Source organism: Protopterus annectens, chromosome 4.part0 (genome assembly GCF_019279795.1).
Source record: "Protopterus annectens isolate FY-2018-M chromosome 4.part0, PAN1.0, whole genome shotgun sequence".
Classification (NCBI taxonomy): domain Eukaryota; kingdom Metazoa; phylum Chordata; order Ceratodontiformes; family Protopteridae; genus Protopterus; species Protopterus annectens.
Window position 1 is genome coordinate 887,740,446 of NC_056733.1, and position 25,175 is coordinate 887,765,620.

The 25,175-nt window shown below is 41.1% G+C and overlaps 1 protein-coding gene across 1 annotated transcript in view; it reads right to left on the reverse strand.

Moving 5' to 3' along the window:
- The window catches only part of LOC122800361 (mediator of RNA polymerase II transcription subunit 15-like), a 200,005-nt gene that overhangs the window by 35,297 nt on the left and 139,533 nt on the right, over window positions 1-25,175 (reverse strand). The window contains exon 5 of the mRNA XM_044069811.1: window positions 817-983. Within this exon, the coding sequence (XP_043925746.1) occupies window positions 817-983 (167 nt within the window). The remainder of the gene's footprint in view (window positions 1-816; window positions 984-25,175) is intronic.

Here is a 25,175-nt window from a genome sequence, read left to right on the forward strand (position 1 = left end):
TAAAGGACAACTACTGCTCATAGGCTCAGGGGACAGACAGGCTCTTCTAGTGCAGTATGATATCACAGCACATGTGGCACCACGTAGAGGAGCTTTAGAGGACAACTACTACTCATAGGCTCAGGGGACAGACAGGCTCTTCTAGTGCAGTAAGATATCACAGCACATATGGCACCACTTAGATGAGCTTTAAAGGACAACTACTAAATATGTATGAAATAAACGATGGCCCAAATCGCTGGCCCACCAAGAGGGTGTTTTCTCCGATATTAAATATTCAATTCACCTGTCAGAAGCAATGGAATGGTCAGCAATATAAAACCCTCAAAAATGTTTTTAAACACATTGTTGCACCACAAGTTCAAAAACTTTCCTATTCCGTGACCATAAACCTCAGAATATACATTGTTAAACAGTGACAGCAAGCAATCAGAGCTCCCACGTTATCCCATTTCAACCCTACTGCTAAAAAGGGTCAGCTTTCAAGTCCAAGACCTTTCTTGCTTTAGGATCTATAATTTTTACTGTACACCAGACTTGTTATGGTGTTGACAACAAATCTGTACCCAAAAACTGTTCAGTACAGAAACCAGGAATACATACTCCAGGGCTTGTTTATACATGGTCTCTCTCAAACTCCCAGACACAGCTTTAAACAAATCAATAGTTTTACACGTAAAAATAAAAGTCTAGAAAAAATACACAGATCTCACCTCAGTTTGACTAACAAAACTTATGACATCTACACTCTACTTCACCTAATTAACAACCTGAAAGCATTTACAATGGAAAACTGCCATGCTTTTTTCAACTCACCTAATTTACATATGAGATGAACTGTCCCATTATTACTGCAAAATGAAGGATCCAAATTTACCAGAAACCTAGGATTGAGTCTCTGTACTTCGCCTTGAAGAACATTAGGCACAGTTTGCCTTTCATCATCTTCATACTTGCGCTTCTGTGACGTAATTATTGGAGGCCTGATGAAAAGAAACTCAATTAGTATAACCCAATATTTTCAAGTTTATCACAAGACACAGCTTTTGTTTGATGTACAAATTCTTGCACAACAGCGTGACATGCGAACCAGACAAACAGCTCATCACTAGCTGATGTGCTTATGTATGTAATGTGGCTTTTAAAATACAGCACAACTTGCCACAGACATGTGAATTAAAGAACTGTAATACTTAACATATCCCAGTAAATGTACTGGGTAACCAACACAGCTCTTTACATTCACCCTCAATGCCCTTTCTATCCAACAATAAATTCAAGGCTATTTATTTAAACTTCAATCACTGAACGATGGCATGTGTTCACATACAATTATGGAAAAGAAAAAACACCTTAACACATTTTTATTAACTTCACACATTATAAATACATGAAATTTGCTACAATTTTTAGCTAAAATAGTAAAATGACCTAGGAACTTTAAACCCCTAACTAATTGCTAAAAACATAAGCATAACAAAAGACTTAGCCAGGTGATTCTTCACTGCATATAACAAGCCACCAGGGATCCATGGAGTTTATGTTTTAACCTCTGATTAAAGGCTGTACAATTACAGGAACACATCAGGTCGCCAAAGGTAGTTACAGTGAATATAAAATGATTGAAGTGTGTTTGCTAAAACAACATTCATTGACAGTGGAGTTTGTCTCTTTTTTTCAGTGGTGTGCGACTTTGGAGTTGGTATATATAAGGTCAGGGTGGGGTGTGTCCCTGCACATGGGGGTGCTGGGAGTGGTTACCCCCCAAAAAAATTTATATAATATATACATACATATATATATATACATATATATAGATTATATATATATATATATATATATATATATATATATATATATATATATATATATATATATATATATATATATCCCAAGAATGTTTACTAAAGGTAGTTTTGGTGAACTTTTTTTAACTTTTTTTGAAGGTTTATATTTACAATTATAGCCTCCAAAATGTATAGTGATGGGGATTGACACTTTCACATTATAAAAATCACCTGACAGAATATCTCGTACTTTCTTAGTAGAGCTGTAAAAGTAACTCAACATAATAGTACATGTCTGAGAAGGATGTCAGTGCAGCAGAATGTCTGCTTCATAGGAGTAGCAAAAAGTGGATATCTTTTGTTCCAGTCTGACTTTTAAGCTTCTCAGACGTACCCCACAAGGCAGGCTCCTCCTTTCACTCCAGACGTCAGCCTGATATATTTGCTTTCAAAGTAGGTGCATCTTGCCAACACCATTAGTCAGTTCTTTTTGGCAAATAAATGATCTATCAGTCTATTTCATCTATCAGGAACTTTCCTGGCAACTTCTAGAAAATAACTGCCCTGTAAAGGAATTAGTTAGCTTTGGATTACTGATGGTTAACTACCAGTGGCTGATGGTTTGTTCTTACAAGACTGTTCTCCTTTCTTCAACTAGACTTTCTAAACTTTTCAAATTTCACAATGTCCATTAAAAAAAAAAAAAAAATTCTATAAAGTGTATGTGAGGAAGGTAGATTTCACCAAGAGACTTCACTCACAGTGCCCCTTTCATTTAGAAGAGGCCTGCAAATTTTCCTCTGGGTACTGTGCTGCTTTCAAAAAGAAAACATTAGCAAATACAGACACACATCTCTGGACCTACATGGATTAGAACAGACAGTATTGGCTAAACAGGTGCACAGTTAACCTTATTTCAACAGACTTAAACCTTGAAGAACTAGAGAACTTGAGAAATAGAATGAATGAAGAAGCCTTCCATTAAAGATACAGCATACAGGAAGTGTAGGCCTTAGACTTTGCCAGTCCTACAGAGAGCTGCAGAGATCAGTCCCAGTGAGAGTCTGCCTTATGTGCCCTAGTCCCATTTGTTACAATTATTGAACTGCCGCCACTTGTCCTGATCCCCTTTAGAGGTAAATAGTGGGACTAAGATGGCTACTGCTACCCAGGCTTCAGAGTGAGTTGCAGAAATGTCCAGGCCAAATATTGGTTCCAGGTGTCCATGAAAGAGGTCCACCCTTCAAAAACTGAAGAAATGTCAGATATTCCAATGATATTAATACCAACTGGTCAGATGCAGGGCGTATTAGACAAATATGGTCGATTTCAAACTACAGAAAAACAATTCCACAGATTTCAAATTAACTGAGAAAACTGAATTCTTTCAGATAAAATGCAAGTCAAATAAAATTGGCAAAAGTAAGGAAAATAACAGTAAGAGGAACAACGGCTTTGAGGTGCACAAAACATGCAAATGAAATTCAAGCTGTATGTACTAGGTGCAGCTGTAAGAATGAGAGGAAGTGCTGTCCTCCTGTTAATTTTCTAGAATCTGTACTGCATGAAACCATTTTGTGAAGCTACATAAAAGTAGTAAGTGTGTTCTTGAACAGAAAAACAAAAATGATCCAAGTTGCTGGTGCTACTAAACTAAAAACAGCTGGTAAACTGAAGTCTGAAAAAGTATCCAACAGCAAGTTAACAAAGATAGAATATTGGCAAAAAAATACTCAGAACTAGTCAGAAAAATGTTGCACATAAGCTATAGAAAGACAGACTAATATTTTGTTTGAAGGTACATTAAAACAGTGAGACTGTACAGCATTGAAAACTAAGTACACTGCCATCATTCAAAGGACACCAAGCACACCAAGGGGTCAAAATTATCAATACATTAATATAGTACAAGGCCCAAGAATGTGTTTAAAATGGTAATACGAGATAACTATCCTAAAAATCTGCCTTTCAAATTGAAGTAGTAAAGTCTCCTAACACTGCGTAGTTTGATTTTTAAGAAGCTAAGAATGTCAAAGCAATTTCAAAGCATAAAAAAGTGAGATTGTGCACAACAAAGTCATGCAGATATCACAAATATTGCATGTCACAACAGCAACATCAATCAGAGATACCCTGACTTATTTACAATGTAAGGAGTATGTCATATATAAACAAACTGTGATGCTATGCTAAGTGAAGCATGTGCCCAGGAAAGTATTAACAGCTCTAAACAGCAAAACGGAGCGCGATCTGGAGAAACTTGAAAGGTTGTGTGCCAAAAAGCAGACCCAACACAATGACAGAATAGTATGGGTACTGCTGAAAAATATAACAGGATTCACATTTATATGGATCCACAAGATACGAGTAAGGTGATAGAGCAGCACCAACCCTTACAGTGGAGGAAGTGATCTCAGCAATGACAGATGGCAAGCTCTTTGCATTACTAGATGTTTCTAGAAGATGATGAACTCTCTACATTTGTGTGCATTTACTACATCATTAACGCACAATTCCAGGGATTTCAATTAACCAGAAGTGTTTTGGAGAACTGTTTGCTCAGGTAATTGAAGGAGTGGAAGGCAGTGCAAACAAATGGCAATATGTTAGTGTGGGGACAGACAAATGAAGACAATGACAAGGGACTGATGCAGCGCCAGATTAAAACAGCATAACTTCAAGTTAAATAACAGCAAATATAAAGTAAGTCTAACAAATCTGAAATGGAAAACACATGGGTCATAGTCTAACATTAGAGGGACTGACGCCTGATAAAGCAAAAAGCAGGCATTACAAGGAAAGACTCAGTGTCAAGCAGTTTACATCTAGTATGTCTCTGAAAACTACGCCTCTATAAAAACTGCTAGAGCTAAACATAGTCAGGAAATGGAGCTATGAAAAGGAAGAAAATTTCAGAATGCTCAAACAGCTAGTTACAGAAGCTTGAGTATTAAAAAAAAATCTGTGATATGATTATGCATAAAGAGAAAAGAATACTGAAGTGCTAAGTGCAAGAGTTACAACACTTTCGCCAAAAAAACATGGAAATAATACGGCAAAGTTTTGTCATCTGCAATGCGTATCACAATAGCTCCAAACAAGATATGTGTATCTTGTTATGTGTGGATTATTCTTTTCAAGTTCCCTGAAATAATCAAAGCTGACAAAAACAAGTGCAGATGTGATTAATGCATTAGTCTACATTCTCAAAACCAGAGATACTTCATGGTTTCATATCCAACAATGGTTGGCAATACGCAAGTCAAGAATTTAGAATATCTGCACATGAGCAAAAAGTCTGACACAAAGCCCAGTCCGCATTATTCAGAATTCAGTGGACAGATGAAGAAAGAGTTGTAGCAAAAGCTGCAAGGATTGTGCTTTTGGAATACAGGGATACCTTACTACAAGGACTCCTGCTTTCACTAGCTCAACTCAGGACTGGTAGAATTCTGCCCTAGCAATCTTGCTACTTGCACAACTATTCACAGCTGTGATTCATTTATCCTTTAAAGTAGATCAACCACTACATTTACCTTAATGTACATTTCTATTAAAGCGTTAACAAAGAAAATGCTGTAAAGACATAGACAGAGGCACACATACTAATAAGAACTGCAGAAAACTACCAGATTTACAAGCTGAAGTACAGGCTGCAGACAAAGCACAAGTCCAGAAACTGTCAGACAGTCCACAACCTGAAGTTGGACTTGCTTGTGAAGTAGCTCACCCACAATCCTGTTCACTTCATTGGAATCATGGGAAAACTGTACAGAATGCACATACATGAAAAACAAAGGTCCAAGAAAAAAGAAACCAGAACTGTCATAACCAATTCTGTTTCAAGAAAAAAAGGAGATGAGACAGTAATTTTTATTTATTTATTTATTTTATATTTGTTGACCGGGCTAGTCTAGCTGGATACATATCCATTTTCAGTAAAGGCCCGGGGAGAAAAGCTCCAAGTATGAGAAGATTACTCCATACAATAGTTAGAATAAAAAAAACAAGCTTAAATACATTATAAAGCAAAAAATGTCTGTAAAGAGAGTACAAGTAATTTGTGTGATTAAAGTTACAGAGTCATGGTATAGGTTTAAGCAGCAATCAAGTCATGAGTTTTCTGGTACAATCAGCACAAGTTTATACAATATTTGAAAAAAAAAAAACAAATGGACATTCACTTAGTCAAAGAGGGAGAAAGAGAGTAGGCTGGAAAATATAAACAGTAGTAAAGAGTTAGCTTGTAATAATTAAAAGTGTGGTGGGGCAGTAGCCCTGGAGGCAGGGGAAAAGGGGAAGTGAAAGGAGGATAAGTAATGTTTAGTCAGGCATTGAGCAGGGACAAAGCCAATGTATTTTTAGGTGATCTTTGAGGTGTTTCTTAAAGCGTGGAGTAGATGAGAGAGAGGTTAGTGTTTTAGGAAGGTAACTGTGAAAACCGTGACGGTAAGACTGCAGATAGAAAGTACTAAAACTGTTATTCTAAATGAAGCTGCACTGCATCAAAAATTGCCACAAGGGAAAGACAGGAAGCTTTACGGAACGGGCCAAAGGGGAAAAAATGCAGAAAAAAACAGATTTGTTGATAAAGACAAACTGCACTTGTAGAAAACTGAACATAGCTCCTTACACATTAAAGTCTGTAGAGCTCTAAAATTCATCTAGCTGTGATGACTGCAACTTAGCGATTTTTTTAAGATGAGTATCTGAAGTCAACCTCACTTATGGGCAGGGGTAAGGTCAATTTTTCTATTCACAAAAAACAGACTCCATGACAAAGCCACTAGATGCCTGGCAGGTCCTGGGTGAACAGTTTTACTAACGGAAATGATATGAGGCTGAAGAGATAAACAATTAGACATGACTTGAGAGGCAAGTTTTTTCAGAAGAGAACAAACCTGTATTAAATATAACTTACAGTTGTTTCAAGAACTTACCACAACTGTAGAAGCTTCAGCATATTCACTGCTGCAGTCAATTTCTAGGGATTCCTGCCTGCAGGAGCTTGACGGCCAGCCTGACTTCTGAAAATATATACTTTTCCCCATCATGCTCTGGCAGACTCCCTCCCACCTGGACCTCAAGATGCTGTCAGCATAAAGACATATTTGCTTAGCACCATCTTCAGTTCTTTCTTGCCCTGGCTGGAGAAAGGGCTTATCAGATGTGCCAGAGCACAAGGTGACCGACCTCTGGGACCAATCCGCAATGATAAAGGTCCCTACTCCAATGCCCTTAGCCGCTACTCCCTGTGCTACACAAGTTCTGAGGAAAGGAGATGCTTGAAGACAGAACAAAGAGAGGAGTGGCAACTGTAATAAGGTACCCAATCCAACCCAGGATGTCAAGGAAAGAAAAAGTGGGGCTGGTAGGAGACAATCTGACTGGAAAACTGAATATACTGAATATACTTGAACATCTACAATTATGCTAAGTTTCTAACACAGCTATAGAATGTTTCATCATAATAGTCACTACTACATTCATAATTTCGGGGTAAACTCCCACAGCTCAAGGACAAGTGGGCGCCTGAACCTGACACGGGTTTGTAGAGAGCAGAACCTGTAGGATGGCTGTGGCAAAACTACTTGCTCTGGCCCTAGAAACAATACCTAGATTGCATAATTTTTGAGAAGGTATGGACTAATAATCAGGTAGCTGCCACCAGGATGGATGGAGTATTAACCCCTCTAAAGACAGCAATGGTGACTTCAGTGGCCCTAGCCGAAAGGGTTCTAACACACACCAAGGGATAGTTTTACCTTGGAAAAAGTAACAAAAGCAAAGGCAGTCTTGCTCGCTATTTCAACACTGCTCAGACTCACTCTGTCCCCCAGCAAAGGGAACAAAACTGGTCTGACTTCCTGTACACATAAAACTTCAGCTGCATATGCACATCCAGGAAGTGTAAAATCTCTTCCTCCATGTTCTGTGCAGCTAGGAGGAAAACAGCCTGGTTCCGGAATAATTCTACCACTGTGCACACTTGTGGAACATCAAAAAATGTTTCATGCATGAGAGCTTGCAGCTCTGAAATCCGGCTGGATGCAAGAGCCACCAATCAAATGATTTTCCAAAACAGTTATTTGGTGAGCGCAGAACCAGCTGGCTTAAAATGTGATAAAATGAGCTTTTCCAACATGTAATTCAGGCAAAATGGTGAGCAATTCCTTTTCTAGGTGGTCTCAAATGCAACTCCTCCACATTAAACTGTTTGACTGGGTTCGATGAAGCTGAAGCGGCTCACCACGAAGGCCCCATTAGAATGCTAAGCTGCTAAAACTGAGTAATGACTGGGCTAAACTCACCACAAAGGCCCCAATGCTTACACAGAACCCGAGTAATGACGGGGCTAAACTCACCACGAAAGCCCAACTGCTTACACAGAACCTGAGTAATGACGGGGCTAAACTCACCACGAAAGCCCAATTGCTTACACAGAACCTGAGTAATGATTGGGCTAAACTCACCAGGAAGGCCCAATTGCATCATTAGAATGCAAATCTGCTAAAACTAAGTAATGACTTGGCTAAACTCACCATGAAGGCCCCATTGCTTGCACAGAACCTGAGTAATGACTGGGCAAAACTCACCACAAAGGCCCCATTGCATCATCAGAATGCGAATCTGCTAAAACTGAGTAATGACTGGGCTAAACCCACCATGAAGGCCCCACTGCTTACACAACACCTGAGTAATGACTGGGCTAAACTCGGCACAAAGGCCCCATTGCATCATTAGAATGCTAATCTGCTAAAACTGAGTAATGACTGGGCTAAACTCACCAAGAAGGCCCCATTGCTTGCACAGAACCGGAGTAATGACTGGGCTAAACTCACCAAGAAGGCCCCACTGCTTGCACAGAACCTGAGTAATGACTGGGCTAAACTCACCACGAAGGCCCCATTGCTTACACAGAACCTGAGTAATGACTGGGCTAAACTCACCAAAAGGCCCCATTGCTTATACAGAATCTGAGTAATGACTGGGCTAAACTCACCATGAAGGCCCCATTTCTTACAAAGAACCTGAGTAATGACTGGGCTAAACTCACCACGAAGGCCTCATTGCAGCATCAGAATGCTAATCTGCTAAAACTGAGTAATGACTGTGCTAACCTCACCACGAAGGCCCCATTGCTTACACAGAACCTGAGTAATGACCGGGCTAAACTCAGCACAAAGGCCCCACTGCATCATTGGAATGCTAATCTGCTAAAACTGAGTAATGACGTGGCTAAACTCACCAAGAAGGCCCCATTGCATCATTAGAATGGTAATCTGCTAAAACTGAATAATGACTTGGCTAAACTCACCACGAAGGCCCCATGGCATCATTAGAATGCTAATCTGCTAAAACTGAGTAATGACTGGGCTAAACTCACCACGAAGGCCCCATTGCTTACAAAGAACCTGAGTAATGACTGGGCTAAACTCACCAGGAAAGCCCCATTGCTTACACAGAATTCTTTACCACCACATTCTATGCAAGTGTAAACAGCTGCATAAATGCAATGCCAAACATAAAAAGAAACACTATAGTGGGTCCCTTATATAAACAGGTTCTATAACAGAAGAAAAGTTCATAGTATACAAAAAGAATTAACTCTTAAAATAAAGACATTCTGTGGAACACGAACAAATCAATCAGAATATGAGGTAAAAAGTGACACTAAGGTGAAGGATAAAGCAAAAGCCTCCATACTAAAAACTTCAGAAACAATGCACTGGACTGTGATGAGCTAACAGCAAATGATGCAAGATATTACTGAGAATACTGTGACATTTTCGCTGCCATAGCAGCATGCAATTAAAATTATACATTTCTTACAAATATACTTCCACAGCATTTCCCAGTGACAAGCAGCTGAGGCTTACAGTTCGCATCTATTACATGACATTTCTCGGAAATGTTTGGTGGTCTGTCAGTTTAGCATAGGGGATTAATGCTTGCAGTTGTAAGTAATCATGTAGTTCTGGGTTTGAATCCCTTAGTCTCAATTCGTCTGTTGTGTAATTTTGAACCAATCACAGTGCTCTGTGTTCTTGGGTTCATAGGTAGGTACTAGGCTACTGGCCCTAGGGCCTATACAAGCCTAGCCAAAAAAGGGTACCCTGGCTTTCGCCACCCAAGAAAATTAATTTCTTGTGCCCCTGTCAAGCAGAACCACAGAAGTGATCCCCGGGGTGAATTTCCTATCATCCATCCAATCATCAAGATTTTTCTTGAAAAGTGCTGAGGAGGAGCTCTGTTTTACATATATGGGTAGTCTGGTTCCAGAGTATGGAAGTCTCTGAGACAGGAATCTATCCCTCCAGCATGTTCGGTTTATTGTGGTGACAAGGTTTAGGTCCCTAGAGCGTGTAGCTCGGAAAGATTGGGATTTCTTTAAGTGGAGCATGTCCAACAGCTCTGAGTTTGACATAGCTTTGTATGTTCCTGCACTGTTTTTCATTAGCGACTACTTGTTGGAACAACAGATTGTTAAACTTATATGCTAGTTTCAATTTAGTACTTCAAATTTGGAGTAGCAAAGAATTAGTAAATTCTAGACTTCTAACCTAGCTTTGTATATATATGTTGTATCTCCTTTCTAGGTACTGACCACCCTGCCCCAAAGGCGCTAGAAATTATCAAGACCCTCTCCCAAGATTTGTCGCTGTACTAAAAGGCAGGCACAGTTAAGCTGTACCCACCAGCAGGACAACAATTGTAACAGAACTATAAGGTTAATACCACTGTTTTTAACAAAACACTGAATATAGTCTAAACAAATATTCCTAAGACTAGCGTACTGGGTTTGGTACATGGCAGTAAGCTACCCCTTCAAAACTACAATTTTCTAACTTTCCCAGAACTAATACTTACACATAAGAATAATTTAGTGTGTTGTATATTCACTGATAACATCAGTTATATTATTTTCCTACCTCTTCTCTGGTGCCTTAGTCTGGTGTTACGTAAAAACCCCGCTCCGCTCGCCCTCGCCACGCTCGGGCTCGCTCCGTGCCCCACCCTGCCCCCATATCCCACCCGCCCCCAGTACAACTATATTTATACCTATATCACCACACCCCTTCCTCTCTCTAGCCACACAAAATCATTTCCAAGACTCCACCCACTCCTCCTACTACGTCTTATATCCAACCCTCTAGATATCCTCTTGCACACACAAGCGCCACTACCCCAAAGGAAAAAAATCTACCACTCCCTCTATAATCAGAACTATGCTAAAAAAATAATAATAATACTTACCTTACCATTGTGTACAGCACTATACCTACTAACTAAATATGAAGACCAGCCTTATGCAGGCTACCATTACCCCAGATACCAAACTACCATCTCCCCACTGCTGAGAAATGACACACAGGGTCCTGTCAATATAACAAATCAATCCCCCCTGACAAAACATCACCACCTGTATAGAGTCAAATCAAAGCACCCAAAATCCAAACATGAACATAAACTTCTACTTAAACTTATGAGAATATTAGACTTTCTAAGAAAGAATATAACTATAGATGGGGACATACACCCCAATCCAGGCCCCATGTCCTTACTAAGCTTAAACAACCCACCTCCTTCCTGGAACACATCCAACTCCCTACAAATATACCACTTAAATATAAGAAGTCTAAATAAAAAGATACATAACTTACATGCCCTAATAGGAATGTACCTCCCAGAAATAATGTGCTTAACTGAAACCTGGCTAAAACCAGGGACCAAAGATAATGAGATCATGCCACCTGGCTACAACTTACACAGAGCTGATCGACTAAACAAAAAGGGTGGTGGTATTGCTGTGCTCTACAAAGCCACGCTAAATGTCACTATCAACCCCATACAGCCACCCCAGATCTCTAATGCCGAAATACTAGCACTAAAAATAGAACTAAACAGGGACAAAAAAATTAATCTAATAGTTACCTATATCCCCCCTGGGAAAAACACCGAAACAATTGAGAATCTTCTAAGCTGGCTATCAAACAACTATCCTCAAGAAACCATTATCCTAGGAGATGTAAACCTAGACTGGCATCTCTGTTCCTCAGAGTTAAATTCCACAGCAATAAATCTCCACGGATTCCAACAGACAATAACTTCCTCTACCAGGATAGGTAACAGCAAACAAAAAGAGAGCATCCTAGACTGGATCCTTATAAACAGTCAAAATCATAACTATGTATCAGGGACCCTACCAAATGACCTCAGTGATCACCTCATCACCTACCTAAAGAAAAACAAGATAACCTACTCGAATCAGCCCATGTATAGATCTGTTAGAAACAGGCAACACTTTGACCTCATAAAATTCCAGACTGAACTCAAATCATATAACTGGGCATCCCTTAAGTTTCTCCCACTAGAAGAGGCAGTATTAAATTTTAATAACACATTTCTAACTATACTTGAGGATAATGCCCCAAAAAGACAAATTAGAATTAAAACAAAAATAACACCCTGGCTAACAAAGGAGACCAAATCCTTAATCAAACTAAGAAACAAAACCTGGAATACATGGCGTACTACCAAGTCCCCCCTCAACCACATTAAATTCCAACAGCAAAGAAATCTGACCAAAAAAACAATAACCCTAGACAAAAAAAATTACTACTGCCAACTACAAAACAAACACCAAAACAATCCCCAAAAATTCTGGGCCAGTTTAAACAATCTACTCCACCCAGGTAAAAGCTCAACTCCTATCCCAGAAAAACTATCAGATAAGAGCCCAGAGGAAGTAGCCAATTCCTTTAATTCCTTCTTCACGGACACAATACAATCCCTTGCCAATCAGCTATCTACCAATTGCCCCCAGTTAACAGATATCCCCCAAATGTCCATACCTATCTTTAAATTTCAACCTGTCCCCACTGCCTATATTTGCTCACTACTGAAGAAACTTAAACCAACCACTCTCTCTGCTGACCTTCTCCCATCCGAATATCTACAAAAAGCTGCTGATGTCATAGCTTACACTATCTCTATTCTTATCAATCGTACCTTGACTGAAGCCAAACTTCCCTCAATATGGAAAATATCCTATGTGATACCACTCCATAAAGGAGGCTCATCGACTGAACTATCAAATTATAGGCCCATAGCCATATTGTCACCTTTGGCCAAAATCATGGAGAAATGTGTGCATCGACAGCTCCTTTACTATCTAACCCAAAACAACCTACTCTCCAGTTCTCAACATGGCTTTAGGCCACACCATAGTACAACCACTGCTCTCCTCTCGTTTATTGAAACAATTAATCTCAACCGGAATAACAAAAAAATATCGTCAGCTCTCTTTTTGGACCTATCAAAGGCCTTTGATATGGTGAACCATCAACTACTACACAATACCCTAAAAAATCTCCATCTAGACAACATAACCCTAGATTGGTTTCAAGCCTATCTCCAAGATAGACAGCAAGCTGTACTCTGGCAGAACAGGCTCTCTAGCCTCCTATCTAATACCATAGGAGTTCCTCAAGGTTCCATACTGGGACCTCTCCTCTTTACTGTTTTTATTAATGACCTCTATAAAGCCATCCCAGATGCCACATGCATTCAATATGCTGACGATTCGACGTTAGTCTGTTCTGATTCATCCCCAGTTAATTTACTATCAAAAACCCAATCATGCTTTACAGCAGTTGAAAATTGGCTACTGGGACATCGACTTATTCTGAATCCAAATAAAACCAAACTGTTAATCTTCTACCCCACTCACAAGATCATACCCACACCCTTCCATATCCAATCCAAAAATGGGACAATCATCTCCCCTGACTCCCACACTAAACTCCCGGGAGTGACCATTGACAATAAACTTAAATTTGATATCCATAATTAATCAAACTGTTAAAACCGTAAACAAAAAACTTGGGTCGCTCTATCGAATAAAATCCTTTCTTACCCCAATAGCAAAAATAGCCACTGCCCGCTCCCATCTCCTCTCCACCCTCTTATATGCTTCCCCTATTTTCACAAATCTTAACACTACTGAATTAAACAAACTTGCATGTTGTTATAATCATATTGCAAGATTTGCAACTGGCACACCCTATAGAACCCATCATTGTACCAACCTACAAAGCCTGGGTTGGATTGAATTCCCAACCTTCTACAGCAGAGCCAACTCATAGTAGCATTTAAAATTCTTAAACAATCTGACAAAACCCCTGCACTGATAAACTTAATCAAACCTTACAACAATCTCAATAGTTTACGCTCCTCAAACAAACTACTAGCTCAAACGGTAAAATCCAACAACTCAGGGGGTGATGCCCTCTTTGCCAATGCAATAGGAAAAATCTGGAACTCCCTTCCATCCAGCCTCACCACCATTTCCTCCATAAAACTCTTCAAAAAGAGACTAAATCACCACCTTCAGATACACTGGCTATGCCAATGTATAAGCCCAGTCTGACTTCAACTAAACAAGTTTTTTTCCTCCTCCCTTTAGGACCAATGACGGTACCACTACCACTTCTCTCTTCTGTCTTCCCTCTTATCCCCTTTCTATATAATTCCCTAGTCTTATTATCCTATTTAATTCCTGCTACTACTATCCGAAAGGTCTACCTAAAAGGAAAAAGTCTGTTATACTATGAGTTTTTGTGTTCTTTTTTGAATATTTTTTTTTCTTTATATGTCTTGAGCAATGAGTAGAAATATTCTAAAATGTCTCCTATTCTTGTGTAAAATACTTAAGTGAACATACTGTATTATATCAACATAGTGTATTCTTATTTGCTAATACGTGGAGCTTTTCTCCCCGGGCCTCCGCTGAAAATGGACATGTATCCAGTCGGACTCTCCCAGTTAACAAATGCAAAATAAAATAAATAAATAAATAAATGTTAGGCAGAGATCGCCTCTGAGTAGGCGATATGCGACGGAGTAAAGCTGGAGTTTTTTGAGTCGGTATGCGAAGGGCATCTGTTTGAGGCCAGTAATCCTCTGTGAGGTACTTCTGCGGCCTTTCCAGTTGTTGTAGATGTCTTGTGAGGTACATACCAAAAGGGGCGTTGTACTCTATAATGGGTCTAATGAGTGATGAGTAGAGGGGAACAATGACCTCTTTTTTTCTGGATGAGAAACTGTTTGTGATGAGGTGTGCCACGTAGAAGGATTTCCTGACCACAGTGGCGATGTGATTATCAAAGGAGAGAATACTGTCCACCTGTGTCCCAAGGTCTCAACACACGTACGGTGTTAAGTAGACTACCGCCTATGTGGTAGTTCATGGGTACAGAGTTTTTACCAAAGGGGATGACAATGCACTTTTTGGCATTGAGCTTGAGACCATGGCTTTGACACCAGGCATCTGTCTCAGTGAGGTCCTTTTGTAGGATGTCCACATCGTTAGGAGTTTTGATTATGGCTCCTAGTTTGCAGTCAGCTGTGAATTTAGTTAGCCAGAGACCTTCTGTGTTGGTCTGTACTTCAGAGAAGTAGATACCAAACAGGATAGGACCTAGGACTGAACCCTGTGGTACTCCACTTGTCACTGGTCTGATGTCTGATTTGGAGTCTGCTACTTTCACAGTGTGGGTTCTGTCAGTAAGCCACTTGGCAACCCATCTTGTGACATAGGGATTTATACCTAGTTTAGTGAGTTTATCTATAATTCCAGAGTGGGGGGTGGTGTCGAATGCCTTGGCGAGATCTAGATAGGCTGTGTGAACCACTTTACCCTCATCTATGGCTTTGGTGACTGTTTCAAAGAAGTCTATCAGGTTTAGGAGACATGATCTGCCTTTTACAAACCCGAACTGTGTGGGGTCCAGAGTTTGGAGATCTCCAATGTCTTTGTTTATGAGTTCCATGATGATATGTTCCATGACCTTGCAGACCAGGCTCGTCAGGCTAATGGGGCAGTAGTTCCTGGGGTCAGTTGTGGCCCCCCCTTTGTGGAGTGGGATAACCATCGCGTGCACCATTCAATGGGCACAAAGCCTGAGGTGAGGCTATGATTACACATGGTACTTAGGTGGGGTGCCAGTTCATTCTGTAGTTCATGTAGAAGGCAGCCTGGGATGTTGTCAGGTCCCATGGATGCTCTGCTGTTGGCTTTGGAGAGTGAGGTTTTTACCTGTGCAGCCATGATTATAGGAACTTTGCATTCTTCCGGTATAAAGATGGGCCTTTAGGGGGTGAGAAGGGGGTAAAGTTAGCACTGAACCTATCTGCCAGGATGCTGGCAATATCAGTTGGTTCTGTATATTTAGTGTCATTGTGCTGCAGATCCGTGTGTTGCCATTGAGATTCTTGACATAGTTATAGAAATGCTTTGTGGTTGTCTTTAAAATCAGTGGCGATTTTGTTTTCATAACTAGCTTTGGAGGATTTTATGAGGGATCTCAGCTTCTTACTGAGGCTGACCAGGGAGTTCCTCCAATCGTGGGATTTTACTATTTTTTGCAACAGTTTTTTTTTTCTGTTGTAGAGTTTGTTTATGGCAAAAGACAACCAGATTGGCTTCCTTTTTTTTTTGGAGGATAGCATCTTGGTTCTGTTAGGGATAGCACGATCCATGCACTCGTGTAAGTGCTTATAAAGTGCATTTGTGCAGGATTCAGCAGTCGTACCTCTACTGTCCATCTGCATGGGTGTCATGAAGCTTGCCACTTCTGTCTTACGAAGCGTGAAGCTGGCTTTGGAGAAATTATTTACTGTTGTTTTACTAATGGGGGGGTGGGAGCAGGATGTGGATGTCTAGGGTGATTAGCTTGTGGTCGGATCTGACCAACGAGGAGCTGACCTCTGGTGTGGAACATCGGTCGCCCATGTTGGTGATGACCAGGTCTAGGATATTGCTGCCCCTTGGTGTGGGTGTGGATAAGTTGATCCAAGGCGTTGGAATTGATGAATTCCAGAAAACGTTGAGCAAAAGAGTTAGTACACTAGAAGTTTCTCCCAGTTAATGGTGGGGTAGTTGAAATCACCCATTATTAGGGTGTTGGGTTGTACCTTAATATTTTCCAATGTATCAAGAAAAGAGGAGTGGGAATCCTGGGGCATGGTGGGGGGTCTGTAGCAAGCTACAATCTGGACTGCGATTTTGCCCAGAGTTAGTTGAACTTGGATAATCTTGGATGAATTATGCTAAGAAACTAGCTTGGAGGTGTGGATATCCTTACTGAATATGGACACGCCTCCACCTTTAGTGTTTCGGTCCGGGTTTGGTGGCCAAAAGGTGTGGTATGAATTATAGCCTGGTAATGCAGGGGGGCTCTCTGGAGCTTTAAACCAGGTCTTTGCCACTGCACAGATGTCAATGTTCTCCATTTTAAAGAGTGCCTCCAGTGAGTGCATTTTGAGGTTTAGACTTCTAGCATTGAGTAGCATTTACCCTCAGATTTTGCTTGCTTGTACCTGTTACGATGGTGAATTTGTCATTTGAACCTTGCCTAACAAAGGAACTATAGGGTGGCAAGAGCCTTTGCCAGTATCCAGAATCCCAAGGGCGACAGGTGCAGGCCATCTCTGGCAAAGCAGTGTGGTCTGTCGATCATGTCATCCCAGGGAGACAGATACTGGATTCCCTTAGAATGACACCAGAAGCTTAGCCAATAGTTGGAAGTGAATAATTTTGTCCTTGTACTGTGGTATCATTCTGGGTGATGGCAGGATGCTACTCAGGGCTAGGGTCATACCTGCCTGGGCTACAAGATCGGAGAGTTCCTCCATGTCTCTTTTCATGTAGTTCAGGGAGTTACTTCTCGGGTCATTCACATCAACATGGACAATGACAGAGTCATATTTGTACTTGTTGTGGAGTGACCTGAGTGCGTGTGTTATGTGGTAGATCCTGGCACCTGACAGGCAGCTGACAGCAACTTTCTCCTTGTTTAGCCTGGTGAGTGGAACATCAGTGTGCCTGACTATTGAGTCACCTATGACTAGAGTGTTGGATACGTTATGCCTTATGGGCTGTAGTTGAGTGGTACACTGAGTATGTGGGCTGTGTGTCATTTGGGTTGTGTTGGGGGGTGGAGGTTGCTTGCATTTCTGCTTTGGAGGTCTTGGTTGTTTGGGCAGATTTTTACTGAGAGCCTCCGCGAATTAGGTGTGTGTTTTGTGCTTCTGTGTGTATGTTTTGGCAGTGTAGGTTTTGAGGGACTATGTGATGAGTGTGGTGCGGTGCAAGTGTTTACCTTCTCCTCTTGACTGTCTAGTCCAGTCTTCGGTAGAGAGAGCTTTGCTTCCAGTTTGGCTATATAAGTGCATCTCTCACAGGTCTTAGTGTTGGGTGGTAGGAGGAGAGGGTTGTCTGTGTACATGAGGCAATAGCTGCATTGTCCCAAGATGCCCAGATTCATCAGGTAGACAGGAGAAAACACCGGGAGCTGACCTTTAGACATGCCTGGATAGGTGCTTATTTATTAAGTACTAATGCCATAGGTGCTTAATTCAGCTTATCCAATCAAAAAAAAAAAAAAAACAAGATTACCTGTAGTAATGTTCTTCTTCTTTTGGCTTTTCCCGGTTAGGGGTCACCACAGCAGAACTTATAATATCTGGCAAGGTACCTAATTATTTCCAAACGTTATACATTGCATTCATAATTAATCCATTAACAGTGCATTGCATTCATAATTAATCCATTAACAGTTCATCTGGTAAACATTGCCAGCATTACAACTGCAAAAAATACATTGCAGTCTTTTAGACATATTCACACAGACACACAAATATACATGCATACACATACATATGTGTAACTACCAGTCAGCCAGCTGTGGTTCTTGTGACGAATCTGATTACAGAAGGTAACCTATAAAATATATCTGGAAAGAAGAATTACAAGTACTCTTATCAACTTTATAAAAAGTACTCACCGTTTGTATAAAATGAAATTAATAGTAACCTTTAATGCTTCCTTAAACATATGTAGTTATTTTGCCAAACCATTCATTCTTCATTCTCGGAGTAAATAATGCAAAAAGAATTGAGAAGTGTGGCTGGGCTGCATACTACTTCAGCCCTGTGGGATGTGGTCCATTGAATCTGATCCCAACCTATACATTAACTAACTACCCACTCCAAATGCTAAAATAAATGTAGTATTTAAAAACAATTAAAATTTATTCTTCATAAGTTTATTTTACTTCGGTCAATAGTAGAAAAATGATAAGAGAAAAAAGGAAATGAAACTGTTGCAACTTGTCTTCCAACATATCAATGGTGTTTACTTCTCCATCGGACCTTTAGAAACACGGAAAGCCTAATACAGAGGATATTTATATTTACTCATTGAGTAGGTAAGCTTTGTAGGCTGCTCATTTGCCAAAACGTTCTGCAACAAAGTCAAAATGTAAAAGATATAATACCTGGACAATCAAGTGAAGTGAAATACCAATTACGCAACACTGTAGCTATTCAAATGTTAGCTGTGTTGAAGCAATAATATCACATAGCATAATACTTTATTTCACTGACTGTACTACATGGAAATCATTGGCTACGTGTAGAAAAAGGTGGATCCAAAGTTAAGAAGTCAAAGGTAAAATATAAGATACAGGCTTTAAAGTGGTCATATTGTAATGACAAATCAATGTATAGCCTTTGTAGGGTTGATTGATTGATAATTTTCCTGGTTCTTCAAGAATGGTGATACAGGCAATACAGCTGGTAGGAATATGGTTGTAAAATGTCTCCAAATTAAATAAAGTTGATGGTCACCTTTTTGACATGTTTCTGAACTACCAGCAGCAATAATGAATGGTTCAATGAGGGATAAAGACAAAAATAGTGTGTGTGTGTGTGTGGGGGGGGGGGGCTAAAGACCAAAATCAGGAAAACTGTTTAAAGGTTTGCCTTATATGATTGTAAAATATTTTCCAAGAACAATATCCTGCAATGGTAGACTTGACTGCAAGCTGCCTCTCATGTAATGCATATTATGTTGGTAAAACAGAGGAAGCACTGAAAAAGGACAAGGGAACACATATGTTATAGAAAGGAAGAAAGTACAGTTGTGTACACTTACCATAAATATAGATGTTCGAGTGTATTCACTGTTGCAGTCATTGTATTTGGGTAATCTGCTTGCAGAAGCCCTCAGTCGGCCTGACTAACAAAGTCTTGGGTCCTGCGTTGGTTGCTGTCCCTTCTTCCATGATGTCAGGTCGTCAGGGGTATAAAACATGCAGCCGATGCCATTACATCAGTTTTTCTTGCCCCAGATGTCAGGTGCCCCCCTAATGGGAAGCAATTAAATCTATAAATACCAGGATATACCTCCAACAAAAAAGCAAATACACCAAAAAGCTTTTGAGCACAGTAAGTGAGAGTAGAAGTATAGCCAAAACAAGAAAGGGGGCTGGAGGGAGGATAACCAGGACTGCAACAGTGAATACACTCGAATATCTACATTTATGTTAAGTGTACACAACTGTACTATGTTTTGTGTTTCACTGTTGCAGTCATTACATTTGGGTAGATGCCAAAAGCTTAGGTTGGGAGTAGGATTTTAAATAGAATTAGGACAAGCTATAAGGCCCTGCAAGACTGCAGTGGCAAAACCAGCTGTGGACTTAGAGAAAATTGGCAAATGATAATGCTTGGTGAAAGTATGTACAGAACTCCAGATAGCAGCTTCTAGGATGTCCCTAGTAGGGACGCCCCTGAGAAAGGCTATAGAGGTAGATGCAGCCCTGGTTGAATGGGGTCTGATGCCCTGTGGGATAGGTTTTCCATGGTGCTTATAGAAGAAATGAATGCAGTGGCCTATCCATTTTGAAATGGTTTGTTTTGAAATAGCTTTCCCCTCTGTCCCTGCAGCAAATGCCACCAGCAGTTGTTCAGATTTCCTTTGAGGTTTAGTCCTGTCCAAGTAGAATCTAAGTTGTCTGTGCACAATTAAAGAGTGCAGTATCCGTTCCCCTTTGTTCTGTGGATTAGAAAAGAAGGTAGGCAAATGAATGGACTGATTAAGAGCTACACTGGATACCACACCTTGGGCATGAAGGAGGGATTGGTCCTGAGGGACACCCTGTCCGCATGAAAGATGATGAAAGGCTCCACTGCCATAAGGGCCTGTAATTCAGATACACTTCTTGCAGAAGTGATTGCTAGAAGGAAAGCTGTTTTCCAGGAAAGAAATTTTAAATCTGCAGTAGCAGCTGGCTCGAAAGGAGGAAGAGTGAGTTTCTCCAAGACAAAGTTAAAATCCCAGGCTGGAGTTGGAGCTCTTCTGGGTGGCCTTAATTTTTTGGCCCCTCTGAGAAACTGCTTGGGCAGTGGGTGAGAGAAGAGGGGAGGCTCTGTGCTATAATGAGCTGAAATGGCTGAGGCATGAAATTTGATGGAGGAAAAGGACAGGCCCTTATGAAGCATCTCAGTCAAGTATTGTAATATCCGAGGTAAATTGGGCACTGCTGCGTTCATTCCTTGAGATTGGTTCCAGGCACAAAATATTTTCTATTTTGCAGCATAGGATTTTCTAGTACTAGGCCTCATTGCCTCTAAAATGATATCCATCACAGATTTACTGAAGGATGGTAAAGGAGAGATTAGGTAATTAGCCAGGCTGCTAGGTTCGGGGTTTGCAGCTGAGGGTGCAGAATCTGGTTCTCCTGCTGAGACAACAGGGAAGGAATCTGAGGCAGGTGCCAAGCGTGACACACTGCGCAAGAGTGGGTACCAGTGTTGGTGAGGCCAGTCTGGTGCAATTAAAATCGTCCTTGGCTTGTCCTGTTTGATCTCTAGTAGTACCTTGAAGAGTAGAGGCAGAGGAGGAAAGGCATAAACTGACAGGTTTTTCCAGCTGAAGGATAGGGCATCCACTTTCCAAGCTAGCTTGTAGGGAATCCTTGTGCAAAATTTGTCCAGTTGATGGTTCAGGGGGGAGGCAAACAGGTCTATATCTGGGGCTTTGCTTGTCAACATGTTGAAAATCCTTGGTTCCAGTTTCCACTCGTGTGTGTCCATGAGGTTTCTGCTTAGTCTGTCTGCCGGTGTATTTAGTTTTCCTGGCAGGAATTGAGCTTGTAGATTCACTTGGTAGCTCAAGGCTGTGTTCCACAATGCCATGGCTAGTCTGCAGACGGGGTAATATACCACACGACAGTGGTGTTGTCCGTCTTTACCATTAGTTGTCCTGGAAGAATGTGATCCTTGAAGGCTGTCAGAACATTCTGTACAGCTAACATTTCCTTTTGGTTTATGTGTAGGTGCATTTGACTTCGGTTCCATTTGCCCTGAATGCACTTCCCTGCCAGGTGAGCCCCCCATGCATAGTCTGACGCATCTGTTGTTAAGATTTGGGCGGCAGGCGGTAATGTGAATGGTAGTCCCCTGTTTTGGTGGCAGGCCTCTGCCCACCAAAGGAACTCAAGGCGTAGGCAAGGTATGATAGGAATCTTTGCTTCTAGATCCTGTGCATGTTGACACCATAGGCTTTTGCGATACCATTGTAGTTTCCTCATATGCAGCCTTGCATATGGAATTAGAAGAATGCAGGAGGCCATGAACCTCAAGTCTTGCAGTATTTGCCTTGCAGATAGCCGTTTTTTTGTGGCCACTTGTTTGAAATAGGTTGTCAAATGAATCAGTTTCTCTGGCATGAGGAAAGCCATCTGGGAAGTTGTATTCAAGCTTGCTCCCAGGAATATAATTTGTTGACAGGGCACCAGGTGTGATTTCTTTTCGTTTGTGGTGAACCCCAGACAAGTCAGTACCCTTTGAACAAAGGCCAGATGATTCAAAAGAATGTCCCAGTTTTCTGCCTGAATTAGACAATTGTCCAGGTATGGGTATATTTGAATATTTCTTTGCCTGCAAAATGGAATGGCTGGAGCTAGGCACTTTGTGAATACCCTGGGCGCAAGTAGATAAGCCAAAGGGTAGTTCAGAGAACTAATAGTGCATGTAGCCTGCTCTGAAGCTAAAGTATCTTCTGCAAGACTCCCTGATAGGGATGTGCAGGTATGCTTCTTTTAAGTCTAGTGTTGCCAACCATACATCTTTTCCTAGCACAGGAAGCAGCTGGTGAAGAGTCAGCATTTTGAATTTTGGAATCACCAGAAAGGTGTTTAGAGTAGAAAGGTCCAGGATAGGATGCCATGTTCTGCCTTTTCTGGGTACCAGGAAAATTCTCGAATAGAAGCCTTGTCCCTTTTCCTCTTCTGGTACCAACTGAATAGCCCTCATGTTTAAGAGAGAGTACTTGATTTTGGGCCTCTGCCAACTGATTTGGGGGTAGATCTGGCCACCCGCTTGGTGTTGGTAACGTGTGGAAGTGAAATCTGTATCCTTGGGACACCATATTTAAAACCCATTTGTCCTGGGTAATGAGTTCCCAGTTTTTGGCCAGCAGACCAATCTTTCCGCCTAAAGGAGCATTCAGTTGGGAAGTGCTTGGAAGTTTTAAAAGCAAGTCATTGAGACAGTTTTCGATGGGGGGGGGGGTCTTACTACTCCCAGATTTGGTTGCGGAAACCCCCCACTGCTTAGTCTTGTGTGTCCCTTGGGACTGAAACCTGGGGTTTCTGCTGTGACTGGGTTTGGCTTGAGAAGACCTGGAAGGGGCTGGAAAGGACCAAGTTTTAGAGGGCCAGTGCCTACTAAATCTAGAAGGCTGAACTTGTAAGAAATCTTTAACAGTTTGCATAGATTTAGCTTTATCTTCCATCTTTTTAAGAACGTTCTCAGCCTTGTTGCCAGACAGGCGGTCCTGATTTAAGGGAGCATCCAACAATTTGGCTTTAACACGATCAGGCAAAGACTGCTCCTTAAGCCAAGCATGCCTTCTGAGCACAGACCCAGTAACAGCAGACCTGCAAGAGGTCTCTAATGAATCAAATCCACATTGCAAAGTATGTTTTCCAACCTGTTCAGCAGAATGCATTAAATCCTGTAATTCTTTATTTTCAGCACAGTCCGGAATCAACATAATTTTCTGTTTAGGCAATCTAATAACATGTTGTTGATACTTTAACATATGAAACTGGCAGTTTAAAGCCCTAATGGACAAGGTTACAGAAGTGTAAACGTTCTTACCACATCTATCCAGCGCCCTGGAGTCTCTATCAGAGGGGGTAGGGTTTTGAGCAGTAGAAGCCTTAATGCCCTTGGGTCCCTGTGAAATAGTCTCTGGATCGGCAATAGGATTTTTAAAAACTAACTTGTGTGAATCAGGAACCCTGTAATATCTTTCAGGTTTTCTGGGAGCAGGAGGCAAAGAATCAGGGGCTAAACTAGATTCTGAAAAGGCATCAACAATGTCTAGTACAGGAGGAATAGCTAAAGGCCTATGCTGAGGCAGGAATAAGAAATCCCTAAGCCTCTTTTTTGAATCAGAAAAATCCTGGCTTTCCCAGTGGAAATGCTCCCTTAGAGTATGTAAGGTTTCCCCAAAAGAGAAATCCTCTGGAGGGGAAGCAGAGGGAATAGAATCCTCTGCATCAGAATCCTCATAAGTACAAAATGGCAAATCCAGATCATCAGAAGAATCAGAAAAATTAAAATCCTGGTCAGAAGATTCATAAACAAATTCAGTCCTAGGTCTCTTAGATGGGGGAAGTTGGCTTCCCCTGATTAGAGTTATAAGATCTTCAGCCATTCTTGTACTTTGTTTTTTAGGCATAGAGGCCTGGACATTGGTTTTTTAGAGCATGGTTTGAGATTTTGGCCTAAATGAAGAAGGTGGCGTCGGTTTAATAGGCAAGTCCGTAGGCCTGAATACACCCTCAGAAGCCGGTGCCTGCACAGCAGCTCCAGACCCATCCAAGGTAGAGACATCCGCAGGTTCCACAGTTGAAGCATCTCATGGCATACCGGACACCGAATGGGTCTCAATATAGGCCTGCAAGTCAGAAGTAGCGGGTATCAGGGGATGCGACAGCGCCTCATTGAGTACTGGCGACTGGCTTAGGAGAAGCGTCGTCGGCAGCTTTGGACCTCAGCGGCCTGTCTCTGTCTTTATCTTTGCATTTTTTCGGAATCCTGGTAGTCGGATGGCTAACCGATGACATTTCTGGATAATTAAACTGAGGGCCTAAATATTTAGAGGCGAAAATATACCGACGATGGACAGTGCTCTGATTAAACAAGGAAAACAGTACGAATGAAAATCTTTGTGAGGTATTTGCTTTCCACAAATAATGCAATTATTAACTTTTACTGACATTGGTAAAGAGCAAGAAGTTTCCCCAACGGGGTACTTAGCTTTAGTTGAAGACTTCGGTTCTGAAACTCTAAAACAAAAATTTCAGGAGTCGGCCGACTGGCACTCGCTAACTGCTTCTGCTTTGGGCACCGCACGACAAGAAAGACTGATGTAATGGTGTCGGTCGGCTGCATGTTTTATACCCCTGACGACCTGACATCATGGAAGAAGGGATAGCAAGCAACCGACTCAGGACCCAAGACTTT